General features: G+C 37.6%; 1 protein-coding gene across 7 annotated transcripts; it reads left to right on the top strand.

The window, feature by feature from the left end:
* Positions 1-4,188: 4,188 nt before the first annotated feature.
* LOC149303038 (nuclear receptor subfamily 2 group F member 1-A) lies at positions 4,189-12,005 on the top strand. Of its 7 annotated transcripts, none has more exons than XM_089481763.1 (4): positions 4,189-4,274; positions 4,401-4,624; positions 6,856-7,383; positions 11,725-12,005. In XM_089481763.1, exons 1-4 carry the CDS (start codon positions 4,189-4,191, stop codon positions 12,003-12,005), a joined length of 1,119 nt encoding a protein of 372 aa, XP_089337889.1. The 7 variants fall into 7 exon arrangements, with proteins under 7 accessions (XP_089337889.1, XP_089337888.1, XP_089337886.1 ...); XM_089481762.1 differs by having other exon boundaries at positions 4,189-4,286; positions 4,380-4,624; XM_089481760.1 differs by having other exon boundaries at positions 4,189-4,289; positions 4,356-4,624.
* Positions 12,006-20,495: the final 8,490 nt, after the last annotated feature.

The following is a 20,495-nucleotide window of genomic DNA, read 5'->3' as shown; positions in this document are numbered from 1 at the left end:
AAATCCAAATAAGATTATTTCTGTTTTAATTTCAAAAATAGGATTTATTTATTTAGTCCCATCTAACCCAAATTTAGCATGAGTTGTGGGCTTTGGTATTTAGGAAACAAATGGTTTATTAATGACAGCTTCCCATGGCAGCACATAGGTCATAACATACTGTTGAACAGTGAGTAGAAATGCAATGCTTATTAATGTTATGTATGCATCATTTCTATAACGAGATCTCAGCGCAGGTTATTTCAAGGACCTTGTAAATATGTGTAATTACATGGTATTTCTAGCATTTGACTTTCCCTTTAGAACCAATGTCCTCAGTGAGGCAGATCCTGGTGTGGACCCTCATTTTGCACTGTTCTGTCTGCTAACAATATCGGTCATATTAAGTGTCTAACATTGATCTTTTCATTAGGTGGCCAAGCATCAAGAAGCAGGTGAATCCAAGGACCATTAATAAATGTTCTTAGTTGTTTAAGGTCATGTCTGTACTTATCACTCAATAATACAAACAGTTAAATGTGCCTGTGATATATACATTACTGGATGCGCCTAGAAAACAAACAAAAAAAAAATAACATATTAAAGGAATGCTGAGCAGTCCACAAGTAGATAGGCATCTGAAGCCATATAGACACAACACTATAGCTAGATCCTATATTGTGTGGCTCCATGGAATCCCAAAGTCACAATCATTCTAAAGACACAAATACCACGAGGACTGATCATACATAACAAAAACACATACACCTTATTTTAAAGCTCTGACAGTTAAATCTAATATTTCCCAAACGATTATGGCAACGGATACTTCAGACTGGATCACTAGGCAGACAGTACCAAAGAAATCACTAAATTAGAAAAACTCATCAAAGACTAAAAATACTACATCTAGCACTCTTTTCAGAGGTCTGTACTTGCCGGAGAGGTGGGTTGGTTCCTTGAAGGTTCAGGCTTAGCTGAGAGGCGTAAGAGCCAGAGATGCAGGATATATATGTGGTGAGGTATGAGATGGAATCAACATCTTGCCTTGTTCAGATACTCTTCTCCTGGCTTGGATTCCTTCCCTAGGATCCACTCCTTCATTAGCCCTCCCTAAGTCCTCCTCTGCCTCTTCACACAGAGGAGTAAAATCTAAATGATACACATACAGAGCCTTCTTTTTGTCCGATTTAATCGTATTCGTTTCACCTTTTCACTGACCAGAAGACAGGAGGGAGAGTTTATTTGGAGAGAGAGTCTAGTTGAAATCAGCCCACTCTTGCATAGTCAACGACATCCTTCTTATCAATGCGTGTACAATAGGGGCGCTTGGCCGTGGCCCCATTGAAAATCTCTTCATTATTTCGGGGAAGAAATAACCGTTAGCTATTCGGTTGGAAATTATCTGAAACTGTCATTAATGGATTCAATGTGCCCCCTTCCCCCAGCTCAGCTTCGCAGGACAGGCAAGGAAAAGGGCAAAGAAAAGGCATGAGCCGGGTGCTTTATTCACCTTGTACACACTTAATCACACACAGAGAAATGGAAGATCATACAATAAAGAAGGCATATTTCACTTTATTTATTTATTTATTTATTTATTTATTTAATATAGCGTTGCTGCTTCTGACACCGCGGTAATCAGAATCAGTTTAACACTGTGAGTTCCGGAATCTCTTAAAATTACAAAGACACTGAAATCACTGTGTATTTTTAAAAAAACACACACACACAATTGCGTCCCGATGAAGCACACTCACTGACACAGTGGGAATGGATGAAGTTGATGCTTTTTCCCCAACAGAACTGCAAGGTGTGGATTCCCTGCAGTTCCTCATGCTGGGAAGAAGCTTGGCACCCACCCCCCTTGGTTAATACCGAATAAAGTGATCACTTACTGTACGCTAGATGGCAGCCTGATCCAGCAATTCTTAAACGGAATGCGCTGGTTTCCTGGGACTCTCACTCAGTAGCATTGATCTTCCCAGACAACAAAAAGAGAGCTTATCATTGTTCCATTAATACTTATTTTAACATATCTGCTGTCCGGACAATACCTGGAAACTATCCAAACTTTGTCCTGATGACATGTATTCACACAATAACACAATTGCACGTATCTATTCAGATTCCATAAAAATATTTTGTATTAAAGTGATTAAGTGTAAACATTCTATTGATACAGTAACAATATCATCTATAGCCCATGCATTATTTCCTAGGTAGGTCTTGTGTATAGCGCTTGACGTTTATGAGTCACGTGGTATGTGTTCATTGAAAGGCTGCATCTTTTAACCACTGACTTTTTTCTCCCTGCTTAGCTTTCTTCATTCCCCATCCTAGTAAGTTTTCCGAACCCTCACCCCCCCCTCCATGATCCACCCCAAGTAAGTGTATTTTTCCTTCAAGTGGAGGAGCCATACTAATCATGTTTGAAAGTAAATAGCGAGAAGCAGAGGGCCCTGTGAATGAACAGTGAGCTTCGCACAGCCCCCTCCCTTCCCTCTCTTCTCCCATCTCCTCTCCCCTCCTCTCAGCCCCAGCCTTAGGTAACAAGGCAAACAGCAAAAGAGAGAGAGAGAGTGTGAGAGAGGAAAAAGGCACCAGCTATCCAACCAATGGAGTGCAGTGGGATTGGCTAACCTTAGCCTCCCATTTCTTTCTCCCCCCAATTCAGGGCTCTGACCAGTCAGTCGCCTTTGATAAGCAGTTGCCAGCAGCCCCTCTGTTGGCTCCTTGACATGAACACCATATAAGGCAGCGATCTCCATAGAAACGTGTCAGTTTCAATAGTAGAGTCAAAGTTCACTATATACAGCCATTCGCAGATCTCCCTTTCGGAAACACTGCTCTGCTAGTCTTCCCGTTTAAGCGCATTCATTTTTTTTGTCTCTTTCTCTCCCATTCTCTTTCGCTCTTTCCCTCTCTCTCTCTCTCTTTTATTGCATATTCTATTAGGTGATTTTTTTTTTTTTTTTTTTTTTACCCCTTGCTTCTTTTTCTTTTGTACTCCTGTCCTGAAGAAGATCTTCCAACCAACCAACCAACGCTGGGCATCTGCATCGTAGTGCTGTTTATTTATTTTTATTTTCTGCTCCACTCTGCATCAATAGGATAAGAGGTCTCTTCCTTGACTTTCCAAACGAGTTCGTGTTTTTTACAGACTTCAGAAAAAATAACAGTTACCCAATTCTGGTCGGTTTGCAGAATGTATTATGTTTGCTGTCATTTCCACCAGAAGGAATAAAGCCAGGAGCTGAAGAAGAAGAATTCGGTTATTTGTTAATACTTTGGATCCTTCTTTTTTGTTATTATTTATCGTGTTCTTATTGCTCAACTTGTGAGAAATCGACGTCTTGTAGGATTACTTTCCTCTTGACATATAAAAGCGAGAGAGAGAGAAAAAAATCAAAGCAAAAAAAAAGCACAGGAGGGAAGTGTCTGATCTCCTGCAACCTCTGGATCAGGCTCTTCTAGACTGGCTCCTTGAATGGCTGGCTGCGATTTGCCCTGGATTTGGTCCCTGGACATTTACAAACCCTGATCTGCTTCCTTCTTTTTTTTTTTTTTAGATTTATTCCTTTTTTTTATTCTTTTTTTTTCCGCCCTCCCTCCCATCCAGCCACTGCCAACTGCACTGTGATCAGCCCTGTGAACTACCACCAGCAGCAGCAGCAGCTCCAGCAGTAGTGAAGGCAGCTCCAGAAACAGCTCCAGAAACAGCAGCCTCAGCTGTGGGTCCTGCCCCTGGCCGCCCTATGTCTGCCTCCCTGTGCACTGGGGAGATCGGGGTTGCCAGTCCTGTTTCCTCCCCAGCCTGATCTAAGGCTGCACCCTCCTCCAGCCACAGCCTGCAACCCGGAGACCAATAAACACAGGCAAGGGAGACAACACAAGGGAGGAGGAGGAGGGAAAGCTGCAATTAAATATATACACTCCCAGCCAGTTCAGCTATTTTACAAATTATACATCGAGCGCACAACGCATTTTTTGTAAATTATTATTTTTTTTTTTTAAATATATTTATTATATCTTTTTTTCGGCTTATAAAAAAGGGGGGGAGGAAATCCCTGCAAAGAAAATCAAAGGAAACGGCTCCCATCAGCTTCAACCACGGCAGAGACCGCCAGCTTCTTCTTCTCCTCCAAAATAAAATCCCCCCAGACCACGGCGATAAGCTCGCTCTCCAGCACTTTTTGGGCCCGAGATATGGCAATGGTAGTTAGCAGCTGGAGAGATCCGCAGGAAGACGTGGCCGGGGGGAATCCGGGAGGCCCTAACCCGGGGGCAGCGCAGCCTGCCAGGGAGCAATCACAAGCGCCTTCCGCTGCCCCCCACACGCCGCAGACCCCAAGCCAGCCTGGACCTCCTTCAACCCCTGGAGCTGCTGGAGACAAGAGCCAACAAGGCTCGGGCCAGAGCCAACAACACATCGAATGCGTGGTGTGTGGGGACAAGTCCAGCGGCAAACACTACGGCCAGTTCACCTGTGAGGGCTGCAAAAGTTTCTTCAAGAGGAGCGTCCGCAGGAACTTAACCTACACATGTCGTGCCAACAGGAACTGCCCCATAGACCAGCACCATCGGAACCAGTGCCAGTACTGCCGCCTGAAGAAGTGCCTCAAAGTGGGCATGAGGAGGGAAGGTGAATATTTCTTCTGATCGCCTTGTGCCCATGTGGTGTGTGGTGTTAGGTGTGTGTGGCTGGTCTCAAACATCCATGCATCTCTGTTCTTTAGATTTTCATGTTTCTTTCCACTTCCTCACCCCCCTCCTTTATTTTTTGCATTGTGATGATATTAATATTAATAATCGCAGCTCTGCCTGTGTGTGTTTTGTCTGTGAAAGCATGCTGTGGGATGTTGGCTGATCCTCTTTAGATGTGTTTCTCCTGTCCCTTTTTTCTCTACTGTCATCGTTAAAATACACACACACACTCTAACAAACATGCACTCAGTCGCAAACTTCTGCTGATGAAACACTAGATACTTGGACTCTAAAAATAAGGCCTTCCAAGAAGTTTAAGAGTGACATTAAGTAAACTAATTTGCCTAGTTGCTGCCTCTTGATTCAGGCAAAATATGGCCTTGTTAGCCACACATGTCCTTCAACAGAGGGACGTTTGGGCTATAACTGGGTGTTCTAGAACTCTTAATTTCCCCCTTTTTAATCTTGGTGTTCCTTCACAAATGTCCACCTTCTCTTTAAAGCAAGCCGAATTTTGATGGAAACTTACAACATAATTAATGAGCCATTCTTATATGATCAAACTATATTGCCCCTCAATCTGACAGTTTAATCCTTACACATCCTGCTGGAGATGAAAAGTTTTTAGTCCAGTGGCTTTATTTTTTTAGCCAGCAGTATCTACTAATGGGTACATTGGTACAGGCACACAGAGAGACGCTGCCAGACAGCTCAATCAGCCCCATACATAATAAGATCCAGTAAAACACAACTGGAGGGGACCATAAATGTTTCATTACGTAGCCTACAATGTTAAACAAGAATTCATCTATTATCCCCCAATCAGTAAAAAAAGAAAATTCGGCGAATTCAATCATAGATTTATAGTGAGAGCAATCTTTAAAAAAAAATTATGTATTTTATTTTAGTACTTAAATTCAAAGCATCAAACCTTTTAAATAAAGTAAATCTAACTGGCATAATTATTGAAATCCACCTGCAGTAAAGGAAGTGATACATGTAGAGAAAATCCATACATTGTATACCTGATTAAATATTTAGTATTATTTATTTTAACTATATATAAGGGCAAGTGTAAAAATCTAGGCTGGAGGATATACCAACTTTCTATGTATTACTTTGTTTACATGGCAGATAAAGGAATTTGGCACAGACATAACCCACACATCAAAAAAAACTCTTTGGTCAGCTTTGCTATCACCAACCATAAATAAGTATGCTTACGTTTTGCATCCATGCAGATAATGAATACACTGTTTAGGATCCCTGGGTTTGTGCATTCACTCTGCAAGCAGGCTGAAGGCATGGTTTACACACACAGGAAGCCTAACATTTATTCATTGACTTGCTGGGCACTTATTCCTCAGAATGTTTAACTATTGTAAGTCCCCCTTTTTCATAATTTTCTCATTTTTTGTAATATTTCCTTGGTATGCCTGTAATGGATGACGATTTAGCTTGTAACAAAGTTACACTTGCTGAATTTATTTTCTATATTATTGACAACAGAATTCACACGCTTCACTGCAAGGATCTGGGATTTTGTTTCTTTATTCTATATATCTATAGATATATCTATATCTATCTATATATATATCTATATATATATATAGATATATAGAGAGAGAGAGAGAGATAGATATAGATATAGATATAGATATAGATATAGATAGATATTAATGTTATTATTATTATATTACAAAGTAACAGCGCACAACACAATACGCTACTACCAAACGTATGATACAACCTCGCATGTATAGCATTCTAATATAGATGTTATTTTACCGTATTCTTTTTATATTAGCAAACTTTGTGTACAGTGCAAGGGGATGTACGCCTCTGTTATTTTTAGATTATATATATATATATATATTATTGTAATAAGAATTTCTCCCTATTAATAATACATATTATATGTCTGTAGTATAATTGTGTATGTGTGTGTACAGTTTGCATGTATACATATTGTAACCGTATACTCTGTTATATATGTGAGTGTTTGTGGGTATATATCGTTGATACAGTAAATGTAGAGTATTTCTACATACACACAATACAGTATGTATTGTATATAGTACGAAGCGTGGTGTATGTGAGTCTGGCATTTGGTGGATCTTCTGCTGCCCTGGTTGCACATTTCCTCTTCTTTCTCTTTGTTTTTGTCAGCGGTTCAGCGAGGACGAATGCCTCCAACCCAGCCGAACCCAGGCCAGTATGCCCTGACAAACGGGGACCCCCTGAACGGCCACTGCTATCTGTCCGGATACATCTCGCTGCTGCTCAGGGCTGAGCCCTACCCCACGTCCCGCTACGGCAGCCAGTGCATGCAGCCCAATAACATCATGGGCATCGAGAACATCTGCGAGCTGGCCGCCCGGTTACTGTTCAGCGCCGTGGAGTGGGCCCGGAACATCCCCTTCTTTCCCGACCTGCAGATCACCGACCAGGTGGCTCTCCTCAGGCTCACATGGAGCGAGCTGTTCGTGCTGAACGCGGCTCAGTGCTCCATGCCCCTTCATGTGGCCCCTCTGCTGGCCGCCGCTGGCCTTCACGCGTCCCCTATGTCGGCCGACCGAGTGGTGGCCTTTATGGACCACATCCGAATATTCCAGGAGCAGGTGGAGAAGCTCAAGGCCCTGCACGTAGACTCTGCGGAGTACAGCTGCCTCAAAGCCATCGTCCTGTTCACATCAGGTGAGTCAAGGCTGGGGTTAGGGACTATACCTGATGATGAAGGCCATATGGCGCATAGGGTAGCCCAGAATCTGGCTGCGGTGGGATGCCAGCTGTCTTCTCAGGCCACAGGACCCCCTGTGCCACGGGAGATGGGATGCAGATCGCAGAATTAGCTGAAGGCTGTGCTAACACAATGTGATCTAACCTGGCCCGTTTAATAATATTATTATTGCATGTAGAATGTACGCAAAAGCATGCGCCTAACATTTTATCAGGATCCATCCAGATCTCATAACTGGTTATCCTCATCTAAAAAAAATGCACTCCTATATAATCCCATTTATTCCTATTTCAAAAGGTAGTTTTTGTTTTACTATGCATAGTAATAGTTCAATTCAGGGGATTTCAAGAATATTATAAAAGCAATAAAAAAAACCCAAGCCACATTCCCAGCAATAAATCATTTTGCTATGGAAACCACACTCATATTAAATATTTAACAGATTGTCTGGGGAGAAAAAAAACACACAGCAAATTGAGTGCAGGCGATGGCTGCATGCATACATGTTGAGAATATTCTGATTTTAAAAGCTATCTCCAAGGTAATCAGTGAGGGCAACCTCCTTAAACTGTGTCCATTACAAGAAGAAGGCATAGTTAATGAGCAGTGAATACAAGACAGCAGCATGATGAGTAGGAGCTTGTAAACAATGCAAATAAAGACACAAATTTAGATTAGAAATATAGTTAACATCCATAGTCTCTTCAATTATTCCATGCAATCTATTTTTCAGCAATATTGATTTCATGATCTCAGTGAGTTTAGATTGCAAGTAAATGTCAGGGAAATCATTTGCTAAGACAAAGATGTTTAAAATATCTGAGGCCCCAGTTCCCAAGGAGCAGTGCATTTTCACCCCTTGTCCTCCATGTCTGAAAAAAATATTATTTACATTGTAATAAACAATGTCTCCTGAAAGTGCTCAGTGTTATATTGCAGCAAATGCGGTATCAATAATATAAGAATATAAGCTAATTTCTGTAGGCACCAGTCTCATTGGTATGCATGGTAGACATATTCATTGTACTTTCACTGCCCCCTTTTCCACTCAGAGCAGTCAGGCTGTGTTGGAGAAGACATTTATCTGCTGTGGGAGACCCTGGATACAGCAAAACATACATAGGGACCACAAAACACACTCTGTGTGTGTAGCATATGGTATTTTTCAGGAGATCTAACTCATTTACATTTGATAGCATATAATGAAATCCAAAATTACAATCTTAGCTTTTATGGGAATGATCTAGCATATATGTTTAAAATATTATCTATCTATATTTCTATAGCATCCTATATGCTTATGCTGAACATTCTTATGCATGATAATAGCTTATTTACAGGGCTTACTAACTGCATTATTAACATATAGATAGGTAATCAAATGTGGCCTACCCTGAAAGCTTATTGTATTAATTTCAGAAACCATATATATGTGACAATAAGAGATCATTCCTGAAAATTAACTCCCCTATTAAGGACTTCAGCTTAAAAGGATAATCTGCATTTTAAACAGAATGAGTTAAAATACTATACACTCACACAGTGGATGTTAAAAATTAAGAAATACTTAAAGCTTTGAATAATTGAGCATGGAAATACCAGTCAGTATTCATTTGATTTTTTTCTCACCAGCTGGAATAACTCCCAACTCATTGCAACTTTTTACAAACTTTTTTTGATAGCCTGTCAGTGGGGATTTTAATTATATATATATATATATATATATATATATATATATATATATATATATATAGTTCACTATTTTGACCCACCTAAAGTGATGAAAATAGAATGTTGAGACATAATTTAAAAATTAGTTAAGTAGGGTTAAGTATCTAAAGAAAATATATTTTCAGAAACATTTTTTTTTTTTTTTGCTTTGGGTGATTTCCAAACCTTAGCTCAAAAAACACATCCCCCTTTAAACACTATTAGTTTATATAACTTAAATGCATCTTAGCAATTGCTATTTAAGAACTGTCACAGTCCCAATATTTATATAAAATATGCCTTAAAGGAAAATAACATAGCAAAAGTAGACAATATAAAAAAATAAAAGCTGACAACTTGAATTATGTATCTTTAATAGTGAACTAAACTAAACAGCTGAATTGTCATTGATAATAATGAACCTTCATTTCCCAAGGAGGCTTTCATTAATATTTTTATTATAATCATTATTTGCAACATAAATAATGCAGGGGTTCTAAAAACAGCCATATTAAAAGTTTAGTAAATAGTAATATAATCATATATCTTAAGATGTACACTTTGTTTTTGCCACATGAATCTGTATGCTAGGTGTATTTCTCTGTTGCCAAGAAGTAAAAGCACATTCTTCTTTAGAGAGACATGTTAAACCAAAACTAATCTAATGCAGTATTTTGTCAAGCATGTGATGCACATTCATATTTATAAGAGGGTGTAATCTTTATGGACTATTAATTGAATGGATGTTAAGATGAATGTGGTTTGTAATATGGGGTTGCATTTGAGTTTTGAAATCATTTAGCCAAGTGCTATAGCATGTATATGTACTCTAATACCCCATTACTACGCTGCAAGTAGATAACATATACCCATGTAAGTGGGTCTTCACTATTGTTACATTACTTTAAGATGTTATGTTCATATATGAGAATTCTGGGCAAGGAACTATATATATATATATATATATATATATATATATATATATATATATATATATATATATATATATAAATTAACAATAATAAATACCCCTCAAACTTTAAGTCTGTTAGGCTGTGGCGGTACAGGATGGTACAATATGACATATTAAACATGTGATCATGAAACATATGTGTATGCTTCTTTGAGAGTAAGATACAAAAGGCATTTGCAGGCCTGAAGTCCAGCACCTTTATAGCAATTAACAAAATATCAGCACAATCCCAAACCGCCTTGTGAAACACCAGGGCCATTATTACATTTATCAGAAGCCTGATTAAAGGTTCACAAGCATAATTTCTGTATTTGCATTTTTTTGCTTGGGGCAAAAAAAAATGAAAGATATATGGTGAGTGATCTGCCAAAATACATTTAATTACCCCAAATCGTTTCATCATCTGGTTTATTAACGACCGAATGAAATCATCCATTTTTGATCAGTTTCAATGTATTGCTATTTTTTTTAATTCGAATTGAAAACTGTATCAGTGACAAAGATTAGATAGATAGATAGATAGATAGATAGATAGATAGATCTATTTCGCTTTACTTTTAATGTAATATTTCTGCGATGCATTTTCTTTGATATTTTATGATAGATTGAGTTAATTCGGTACAGGAGATTTATAATGGGATAGATGATTAACCCCTTGGCATCCAAATTATTATTTGTAATTATTAACGTTATATTACATTTGATATTACTGTGTGCATGAGCTGTATGGGTATATATGTGTAAGAATGTAGAGAACTTATAGAAGCGTCGGCTGATCAGTTTTTAGGATGTTTAGGAGTGGGATTACTTTTTTGGTATGTTTAGAGGTGGAATGAGCCCCTCCGTGTGAAAGGACTATATAAGTGACTGTATATAGATATATATACATTATATATACATGGTGAATGCACTGGGTGATTAAGCCCCACACTTTGTTTTCTCATCCTTGTTAATGATCGCTGCAGATGTGGTCCTGGGACACCCGGGACCTATATTTTATACTCATCCAGATAATCTAAACCGGAATGTGTCAGCTGTAACTATCCAGAACATATACAAGGTTGATCATGGGCAGGAAATCCAGTTCCCATCCCAAAACTGTAATGGACATATAGAGTAACAACATGCTCGCCAGGATTTCATGCTTTATTTTATGAACCGACACGTGCTGCATGGAGCTTCACATAGACATAAATCATATACCTGTGTGTTATCACAAATCAGCATATACATCCTACTGTAGCATTCCAGAGATGGAGGAGCAAAACAACTCAGCTGACACTCTGGGGACCCAGGTCTAGTGTGGAGCATCTCATCCTGTTTATTAATGGACTGAGTGTCTGTGTCATTGTCAGCTTTGATGGCTTGGGTTTCATTTAACATGTGTAGTTATCAATAATTATGTGTTTCATAGTTGAGTTTCTAATAGTGCACTATGGGTGTTTGAAAGAGGAGACATGATCAATTGTATAATATATATATATATATATATATATAATTTATTTTCCCCCATTATGATACCCCGAACACACACACGTTTATTATTATTATTATTATTGTGAAACTAATGTTGTGCCCTGTCTGTCTCTCCTCTATGATGGGGGCCCCTGTGTAGATGCCTGTGGCCTGTCAGATGCTGCTCACATTGAAAGTCTGCAGGAAAAGTCCCAGTGCGCCCTGGAGGAATATGTAAGGAGCCAGTACCCCAACCAACCGAGCAGGTTCGGCAAACTACTACTGAGGCTACCCTCCCTCCGCACAGTGTCCTCCTCAGTCATTGAGCAGCTGTTCTTCGTCCGTTTGGTAGGTAAAACCCCAATAGAGACTCTGATCAGAGATATGTTATTATCTGGAAGTAGCTTCAACTGGCCTTACATGTCCATCCAATGTTCCTAGAGAACAATCAGACAAAGAGGACTCTCAATCATACAACGCAGCTCAAAATGAACATAAGGTAGAAATAAAGACTTCTTAGGATATGACTTTAAATAAAGGACTTCGAATGTTTGGATAACTGTGCAAAAAAATGGACCAAGGGATTCTAATATAAAAAATACAATAAAGGAAAGCTATGGACCCTCATTGGATGTACTGTGAACTCTGATGGATTTATTGTGTACAGAAAGACATTGGACTTGCGATAAATCCCGTGTAGAAACAAGCGCACATACTTCCCATGGACAGACGTTGTTGATTTTGTAAAATATTAGTCTTTATTTTCATTTATTTTTTTTTGTAAAATTGAAAACATTGTATGCGCATACAGACAGCAAGAAATAAGAATTAGGGGAAAATAACAGTTTTCAAATCATTATATAAAAAAAAACAAATTGTCCTGTGTCTATGTATCTATATCTGTTTTGTATTTTTTTCTGGTTCCAAACCAGTTTTTCCTGTAATTATCTACTAATAATTTTTGATATAACCCTTTGCTTCTTATAATGAGTGCGATATATATGTTGTCGAAGCTATGTTCTTCAAGAATTAAAATTGAAGTGAGAATTTAAACAAAATAAAAAAGACTTTAGCAAAAAAAATATATCATAGTATATTGCGTTTCTATTTACATCATATTGTTTAAATAAAAAATGACCATTTATGGTCATAAAACTAACAGAAGGTGAAATATTACAATAAGGGCAATTTGCTTAGCTTGTATGTTTAAACAGAGCAGTTAAAACAGAAATCAATATAGCCACAAATTACTTGGGGTTTTTTTTATTTTTATCCTTAATCGCTTAATTAATTTATCTCGGTAAATGGTTGATGTTTATACTAGTTTTGTATATCCTATTTAGTTTTGTTATTTTTTTTTTCTTTCTTTATGACATGCGACCTATAAAATATGTGATCTTCCAGAGAAGTGTTAAGGGTTAATACAACCGTGTTCTAAAGAGGACTTGTATGTGCTATTTTATTGTATAGAAAAAGCTTTTCATAGGTCTGAGTGGTTAACAATGGGCATTGTGACATGACCCTATTCTACTATCTATTTGAGCAGTCCTATTATTTCCTGCTTTCTCCCAGGGTAAAGGCTATTCCCAATCTATTAATATAGATATCTAAACTGAGGGTTTGGTGATCATATATATATGAATTATAGGTCTGATTATGCTGTGACTCTACCAGATGGGAATAGGAGATCCTTGTAGCCCACTGCTTCCTTTTTATACCCAAATACACAATTTTAATTTAAAAATCTCTTCCATAATAGAGCTGTTTTGAAGGTAAAGGCTTCCCTCCTGTTTCTAGCTTCTGGTGAAGATCTCCATAACAGCTTTCAGAGCATTAATGTTTCATGGAAAGTGAGACAGATCTGCAAGAATACATACTGCCAGGGGAACTCTCTCTTAGTGTATTAATAAGCTGGCTGTTTTAAAAATAACACCCCCAAAACACACAGGAAAAGGCAAGGTTTTCAATTTGAGGAGTCATTGGCAACGATATTCTTTTTATTCTGCACTTATATGCAGTCCATGTGGGGAACATTGTGTTTTTTATTTTACTTGAATTATTTATATAAAAAATAAAGATTAATAGGGATGTTATCCCCACGATGGGGACAGTTAAACACATTCGCACAAACACTTCATCTAATTGCAAGCATTTATTTTTTTCAATATAAGTTTGAAAAATCGAATCCATACACTAAAATAAGAATATAAATGATTTAGATGAGGTCTAAATGAGGCCTCAAAACTTGGCTGTGAAGAACGGTGTATGACATCATATCTGTGTGTTGCAATGTGATGTGTGTGACTAGTGGAAGGGAAAAAAAACATACAGACCTACTTCAAACAGGATTGTTCCGAAGGAGATATAATCTTGAGAGGTTTATCTTGATAGCACCAATACTGATGTGCAAATTAGGCATTTGTCTCATAAATATAACGCTCGCAAATTATTCAACAAGCCACCCGTTTTGTCTTTTTGATGCAATACAAATGAGGGAGGTGAGCAGTGACATTAAATATGGAAGCAAAGCCACATCTGAAAGTCAGTCAGAAATGCTGTCATTTTCAGGACGTGGATCGCATTGCTTTTTGTTTTTTTGTGGGGTTCTTTTTGGTTTGGTTTTTGCTCTATTATTATTATTAATAATAATATTTACGAAGTCACGTTGTTATAACGCTATCCCAGGGGAGTGGACACCCCGACTTCGCGTGTCGCACAAACTCTTGAAAACTAGATCGTTCTCACTTTATTTTCTCTGTAATTCTAGATATATTTTTTTGTTATTAGCGAGGTATTATACGTAAGGTTTAGTTTTGCAATGTGCTTAAATTACAACAACGTCGTTAGGGTTAAAGACGGCAAAGAATTGCCTTTTTCTCTATGTGGAATGTGATAAATTACTTAAGTCCATTTTCTGCCCATTTTAAGTGTTTAAAGTAATTAAAATGCTGTTTTGCGGCAGTATTTTTTCTGGTACTTAAAAACAACACAATCTTTCGTTATAAATAGTTTAAATGTGTCTGTTGTCTTAAAATATACAAAACAACCCAAGAAAAAAATGGGAAAAAAAATTAATTTTTCTTTGAAAAGGCTCGATGTTCGCAAACATCGCCATAGAAAGCACAAGTCGTGTAAATATTTAGTAAAAGTACAAGATGGAAGGTTACCCTGCTGAATCAGGGATTTGCTTTCTTGCCTCCATTGGATGCCTGGATTATGTTTTGACTTTGATAAATAGGGCAATTTCAAAACTGACCAGGCTGAAACCTTAAGGAAAAGTGTCAAATCTCTCTGCTGCAATTGTTTCCTTTTCTTATTGGCACTTCTTGGAGCACCCTACAAACAAGATTGGATTTTATTTTTATTTATAGCAACATTTACAAAATGTTTTGCCGTAAACTAATCTCAATTGATCTCTATCCCTCCTGCTATTTACAGGTGCATTGGATAGGTGTTATCAGCTCATATATTATATGTCATTTATGTAATAATAGTATGTTTCTTGCACTGTGCCTTCTGCTCTGTATTCCTGCTGCTTCCATACACACTATTGAAATTAAATGCCGCAAATTCGCTTTACCATTTTGCTGCCATTAATTACTTTAATGTGTTTGAGGTATCTCACTGAAGATACTCTGTTGCTGATCAACACATTGAAGAATAGACTAAATTATGACAGGCAAAATTATCATCCTGACTCTGCCACTTATTAGTTATGTAATAACTGTAACAAGTTTAGGAGATCTCTGTACCACGTAACAATGTTCTGAAAACGCTCTGTAATCTACGGTTTGTATACATTTCCATATCCCATACTTTATTTCCTATAACAATGAAATTGTTTTGTGGTCAAATTATTATTATTATTATTATTATTATTATTATTATTATTTTGACGGTATTAAGAGATTAATAAATGGCAAATCGTAACTTCCCTGGGTTTACATGAGGAATTGCTGTTTTCGGCAGGGAAAGCCATTAAATTAAGCTTCTGTTTTGTCCAATTTTTAAACCTTAAGGTGTCAGAACAAACCCATCTGGCACCATAAGGGTTTAAGTCAGTCTTTGAGTTTCACAAAAGTAGGTTGACTTCAAGTTTCTCTTAAATTCGAAGCATTATGACTTCTTCTTCTTAGTGGGACAAGAATATCTATTTGTATGTCGCCAGTGGCTCTAAAAAATATCTTGTTTTTTTTTTCAAGAAGGGGCAGTAAACTCAGATCCACCCTATGTTTGAACCCTTGTACTGATGTGGATGGATGCTGTTAGTGTAATATGACAAAAAGACTGGAGGGGGAGGAGTGTTAATCACAAGTGCTCACTAATAACTCTTTTTAAACTGCTCGCTCGGGATACATGGCCTCACCGGGTCTTTTACTTTAGAAACCAAACAGTTTTATTCTTAAATGACTTAAAGAGCCATTTACCTCTGTCGTTCTCTATTCATCAAGCCACAAGTCCAGGGTGCCCCTTACACGAAACTATTTGTTTGCTTACACAACCAGCTGGGTGCAATTTCACGTCTGAGATATCTATCTGAAAGCCCCTCTCATTTATTACATCTACTTGTCAGAGAATCCATTTTCTCAACTTCTCCCTTTTTATCTTCTTTTCTGTCATTCTGTATTATTGAAGGGGATTCTTAACCCTTCGTATCCCACAGAGAAGTGAGAACCATTGCAGAGGATCTCTGACACTCTTAAAAGTTTAACTCCAAACCAAAATTGTTAAGTTTTTTTTCCGGCAGGGAAATAGTTAACCTAGGTAACCAAACATTCCTCCCCCCCCCATTGGCTGGATTAGTTTGGCACTTGCTGCATGAACACCTGAGGACTATATAGCACCCCTTATGTGCTGAACCCCTGCAGATTCCAATTATTAACCAATATAATATAGTTTAAATGCACAATAAAAAAAAACTATTCTTCATATGGTGGGGCTGTGTTTTTATGTTTAATTGTTTATATAGCAGCTGGAACTTAAACCTTATTACCTTGATATAGCAATAAAAATTACATTTTCTCCATAGGGCTAATACAAGTTATTTTTATTTGCAATATATATATATATTAGTCCCAGTTTTGTACTAATGTTGATAAGTGGTGTATCAAAGTATTCCCCAAAGCTGTCAGGAAAGTCATTGATCTCAATGATGGGTATGTGGACGGATCCACAGGATCAAAGCATTGGGATGGATCAGATCCGAAACTACAGTAAACGGTACCCAGAGTTGCTGGGAGAAGGAGGGGGGCTGCTATATAAGACAGATCAGGCTGCTTTACTCTGAAAGATCGTCTGTGTTGATTTAGGAAGACGTTAGCTGTATATAACGTTTAAGACTGATAATATCACTCATCGGTCAGATAAATAAAATACTAGCAAAACCATGGGGTCAGTTATTGATCCCAAAGCTTTCACAGGAGGAGCAGGGTGGGGTGTAAGTGAGGGGCAGTCAGTGAGGTGGGGGATGGAAGAGAGAGAGAGAGAGAAGCTTGGGAGATGCAGTCTTCTTCCTACACACAGCAAAGATTCATTAGCATTCCCTGCCAATGGACCTTCACTGACAAGTAACAGATATCCAGCTCACCACTAGGCCTCCTCTCCTTTTGTCTTCAGATCTCTTTTTTTACATATACCAAGGGATTGAAAATCAAATAATAAAATACACTGTATGTGAAACCTTTTATCTGGTGTTCGGTGTTTCGGGGACATTATTTTGCTATCACAACCTCATCCATTCCCATCATGTTGTTTTTTTTTATTTCTCAAATAATCACAGATATCTTGGGTTCTAACACATTTCTCTGCTCATAACCTTTTAAGTAAAGGCCGATTAAACTTATCTGTTTTCTGGTCATCTTTACTACTTTTCTTTCAATATGTAATTTGTGCTGACATATAATGTAAGACTTTTTATTCCATGTGAAAAGTATTTTTCTTTCTGTGCTTATAAGAGATCATTGGATTTAGCATGGTAGTCCAGTCAAATTACCCTAGGTTGACAGATATTTGTCACTTAGTAACTTGTCCTTGAGGTTTTTTTCCTCCCTCTAAGCCTTCTCCCTAAGTTGCTTTGTTGTTTTAAAATATGCATGTCTCTCAGGAATGCCAGTCACGAGTCCAAACTTTGTGTCCAACCTCCCACATGAAATGATCCCTTTATAGGCAACTAGATATGTCTCAATCTGTACTCCTCTGAAAAGCTTTTGGGCAAAAGCATTGGTCCTTGCTCAAAAATAACTCTGCACACTTCAGTTCCACCTAAAATCCCCACCAGTGTCTCCCAGGGAAGAAATCTAACTCACATATTTAAAGGAGGCAGCGACCACAAGCACAAGCAACGGAGAAGAAGGAAAGTAAGACTGAACTTTTTTCTTGTTTTTTTATTTTATTATAACTGTTGCCATTGTAAGTTTTTTTTTGTTGGTGTTAGAAAAAAAGTGACAAATCCAAATGCTTTTACTGTCTGTGAAAAAGAATGTTTTGTTAAATACTGAAAATAAAATGTTACACAATCACAAGACTATAAAAAATATATTGTAATTGACATGTTCTAATTAGCAATAGTGATGATGCAAAAATAGCATACTAGACACACGTGTAGAGAGACTCATCCTCAACTCACAGAAATGAATGTATGATGGATATAAATGTGGCTCATTGCCTAGTCATCTATATGCATCATCCCCTTCCTTTATTGACACACAGCTACAAGTAAGATGGTTTAGTTTAATTAAGGTCTTGAGCTTAAATGTAGCCCTTTGCTACAATGATCCCTCCCCATAAACCTTATAAATAGCTCAGTAGACATTGCTCCTTAACAGCTACATTGGGTTTGCAGTGAAAGGGTGACACATTCTAAGTGATGGGAAACAGATGGGAACCAAAAAAGGCAAAAACCCTTTTTGTGTACCAAGTGACGTCAGCTTTGTAGGAACCTATCCCACTCAGACAGGCTAAATTGCTGGATGCTTGTAAGATTCACACCTTCACCTACACATCTGGGGATGCCAGGGTTTGGAGAGCCAGTTCTGGTGTATGTCATCTCTAAGCTTTCCTCAGCTTCACATGTTTGCTCTCCCATATGGGGAGCTTGGAGGGCCCTGTGCACCTCTAGGAGCTGATAATGTATGAGCTTTCAGCAATATTTACAACCCTTCCATTTATACACACCAGATGGTTTGAGCCTGTGTCACCATAGCCAGCTCCCATCTAGGTTTAAACTCAGTAGCATTTTGTTGCAATTACACGGCATCCTGGGACCAGTTTTATTGGTGACCTATTTTTCAAATTTGCAGAAATGTGATGGCGAAATCCTCCTCTTTGGACACTCATTTAGGGCTAAAACTTCCAATTGAAGACATGATCTGTCATCCTGATTGTAGATAGAAGCCACGTAGACTATTAAATATAAATATAAGCATTCCTCTGGAGGTCAATGGTGATCCCTACAGTCCCGACTTAAAATAATTCACTCAAAATTACGATGACTTTGAAGTCACTCTAGAAACAAGTGGAGTTTAACCAGAATGTTCTGGGCAGCTTTAACTATAAAATAAGACATTCCTCAAATGTTCCTATATACACAATAAATAACATCGGTGAGACTTTTAAACTCACCTCCCATCCAATACTTAGTTAATAGTGCCTTATAGCACAATACGCTGCCTGCTGTCATAGCCTGCGAATAAAACGAATTAATAAAGAATCCAGTCCTGAAAACTCATGCCATGCACTAGAAGCGTAATTACCACCCCTAATATATATCTATCTATATATATATATAGATAAATATATATATATATATATATATAGTTAATTTTTGCGTTTATTAGAATATTGTATTTAAAAAAAAAAAAATCTATTTAGTAACATTTTTCATTTTTAGGGTATATCATTGTGTTTTGTATTCGAATGTAAAGAATTTCATGGTTTTGTCTTTGGTAGAATTCCAGATGTTCATTTTACTGATATTATATACTATAGTTTTACAGAGAATACTAAGCCTCCACCAGCAGCCATTTAGACAATAATAGAGGCTTTCTGGATGCCTTCCAATATTACACATGTACATGGTCATAAAAGATATGTGAAAAAAATTAACATCTGCTTTCTTAAAGAAACTAGAGCCAACTCACATTTTATGAATGCTTGCCTCGTTCTAAAAAGAAATATGTAGATATAAACTGGCATCCATATGCATAGCATGTTAGTAATGAGTTTGGGATTTAAAGGTACTGTTTCTTTACTAAGCCATTTAGAACTGTCGTTTTAAAAGCTACTTAACCTAAGACATACTTAAATCTTAAAGAGGGATTCAAATGATATGATAAATGTGCAGTAATTAAATTGTATAGCAACAATGAATTTAATCATCCTGCTTTGTAGATATATTTTCTCTGAGTTTTATATATTTTTTTTTATTTTAATTAGGACTTGTGAAAACAATGTATTACAGCTCCATGAATCTTAAAGTGGGCAGTTTCCATGCATTTATTTATTATTATTTATTATACTACTGAGTAACCATAATAATATTATTGCTCATTGAATGCTGACCTTTCTGATGCAGGTTGAGATGACACAGAAAATGTAAGGCTGTGGACTTTATTCATTAAAACCCTCTTTAATGTTTGTAAAGCAAATGGTATTTCTTTCTACATGGGCTGTTTCAATGTGTTGCAGATGTTATACCTAGACCTGAACTGACCTCAAATTTCCTCCTAAATAATTCTCTTGGACTCTCCCACCAAGGCCTCTTAGTGCATGAGAGCAAACAGACAGTTCCTGGTGTGATCCTTAACTTGATAAATCAGACATCACTTTATACAAGGGATTCCCGAGATCCCCTGTATGTTTATTTAATCACCACAGACATTCAACCATTTCAGGCAGTGAAGAGGTTACTGGGGAAGTGTAAGGGGGCTGAGA

This window comes from Sceloporus occidentalis, unplaced genomic scaffold (genome assembly GCF_023333645.1).
Source record: "Sceloporus occidentalis isolate IW3139 unplaced genomic scaffold, rSceOcc1.0.p SCAF_16, whole genome shotgun sequence".
Lineage (NCBI taxonomy): Eukaryota > Metazoa > Chordata > Lepidosauria > Squamata > Phrynosomatidae > Sceloporus > Sceloporus occidentalis.
Note: the sequence above shows the minus strand (reverse complement) of the source record. Positions and strands in the feature narration are given on the sequence as shown.

Bases quoted from the DNA above. Each gene is read 5' to 3' on its own strand.
- LOC149303038 (XM_089481757.1), top strand. From the start codon at position 4,189: ATGGCAATGGTAGTTAGCAGCTGGAGAGATCCGCAGGAAGACGTGGCC. The intron at 4,625-6,834 runs GTGAATATTTCT...ACATTTCCTCTT, and splicing joins AGTGGGCATGAGGAGGGAAG to CTTTCTCTTTGTTTTTGTCA. The intron at 7,384-11,724 runs GTGAGTCAAGGC...GCCCCTGTGTAG, and splicing joins CATCGTCCTGTTCACATCAG to ATGCCTGTGGCCTGTCAGAT.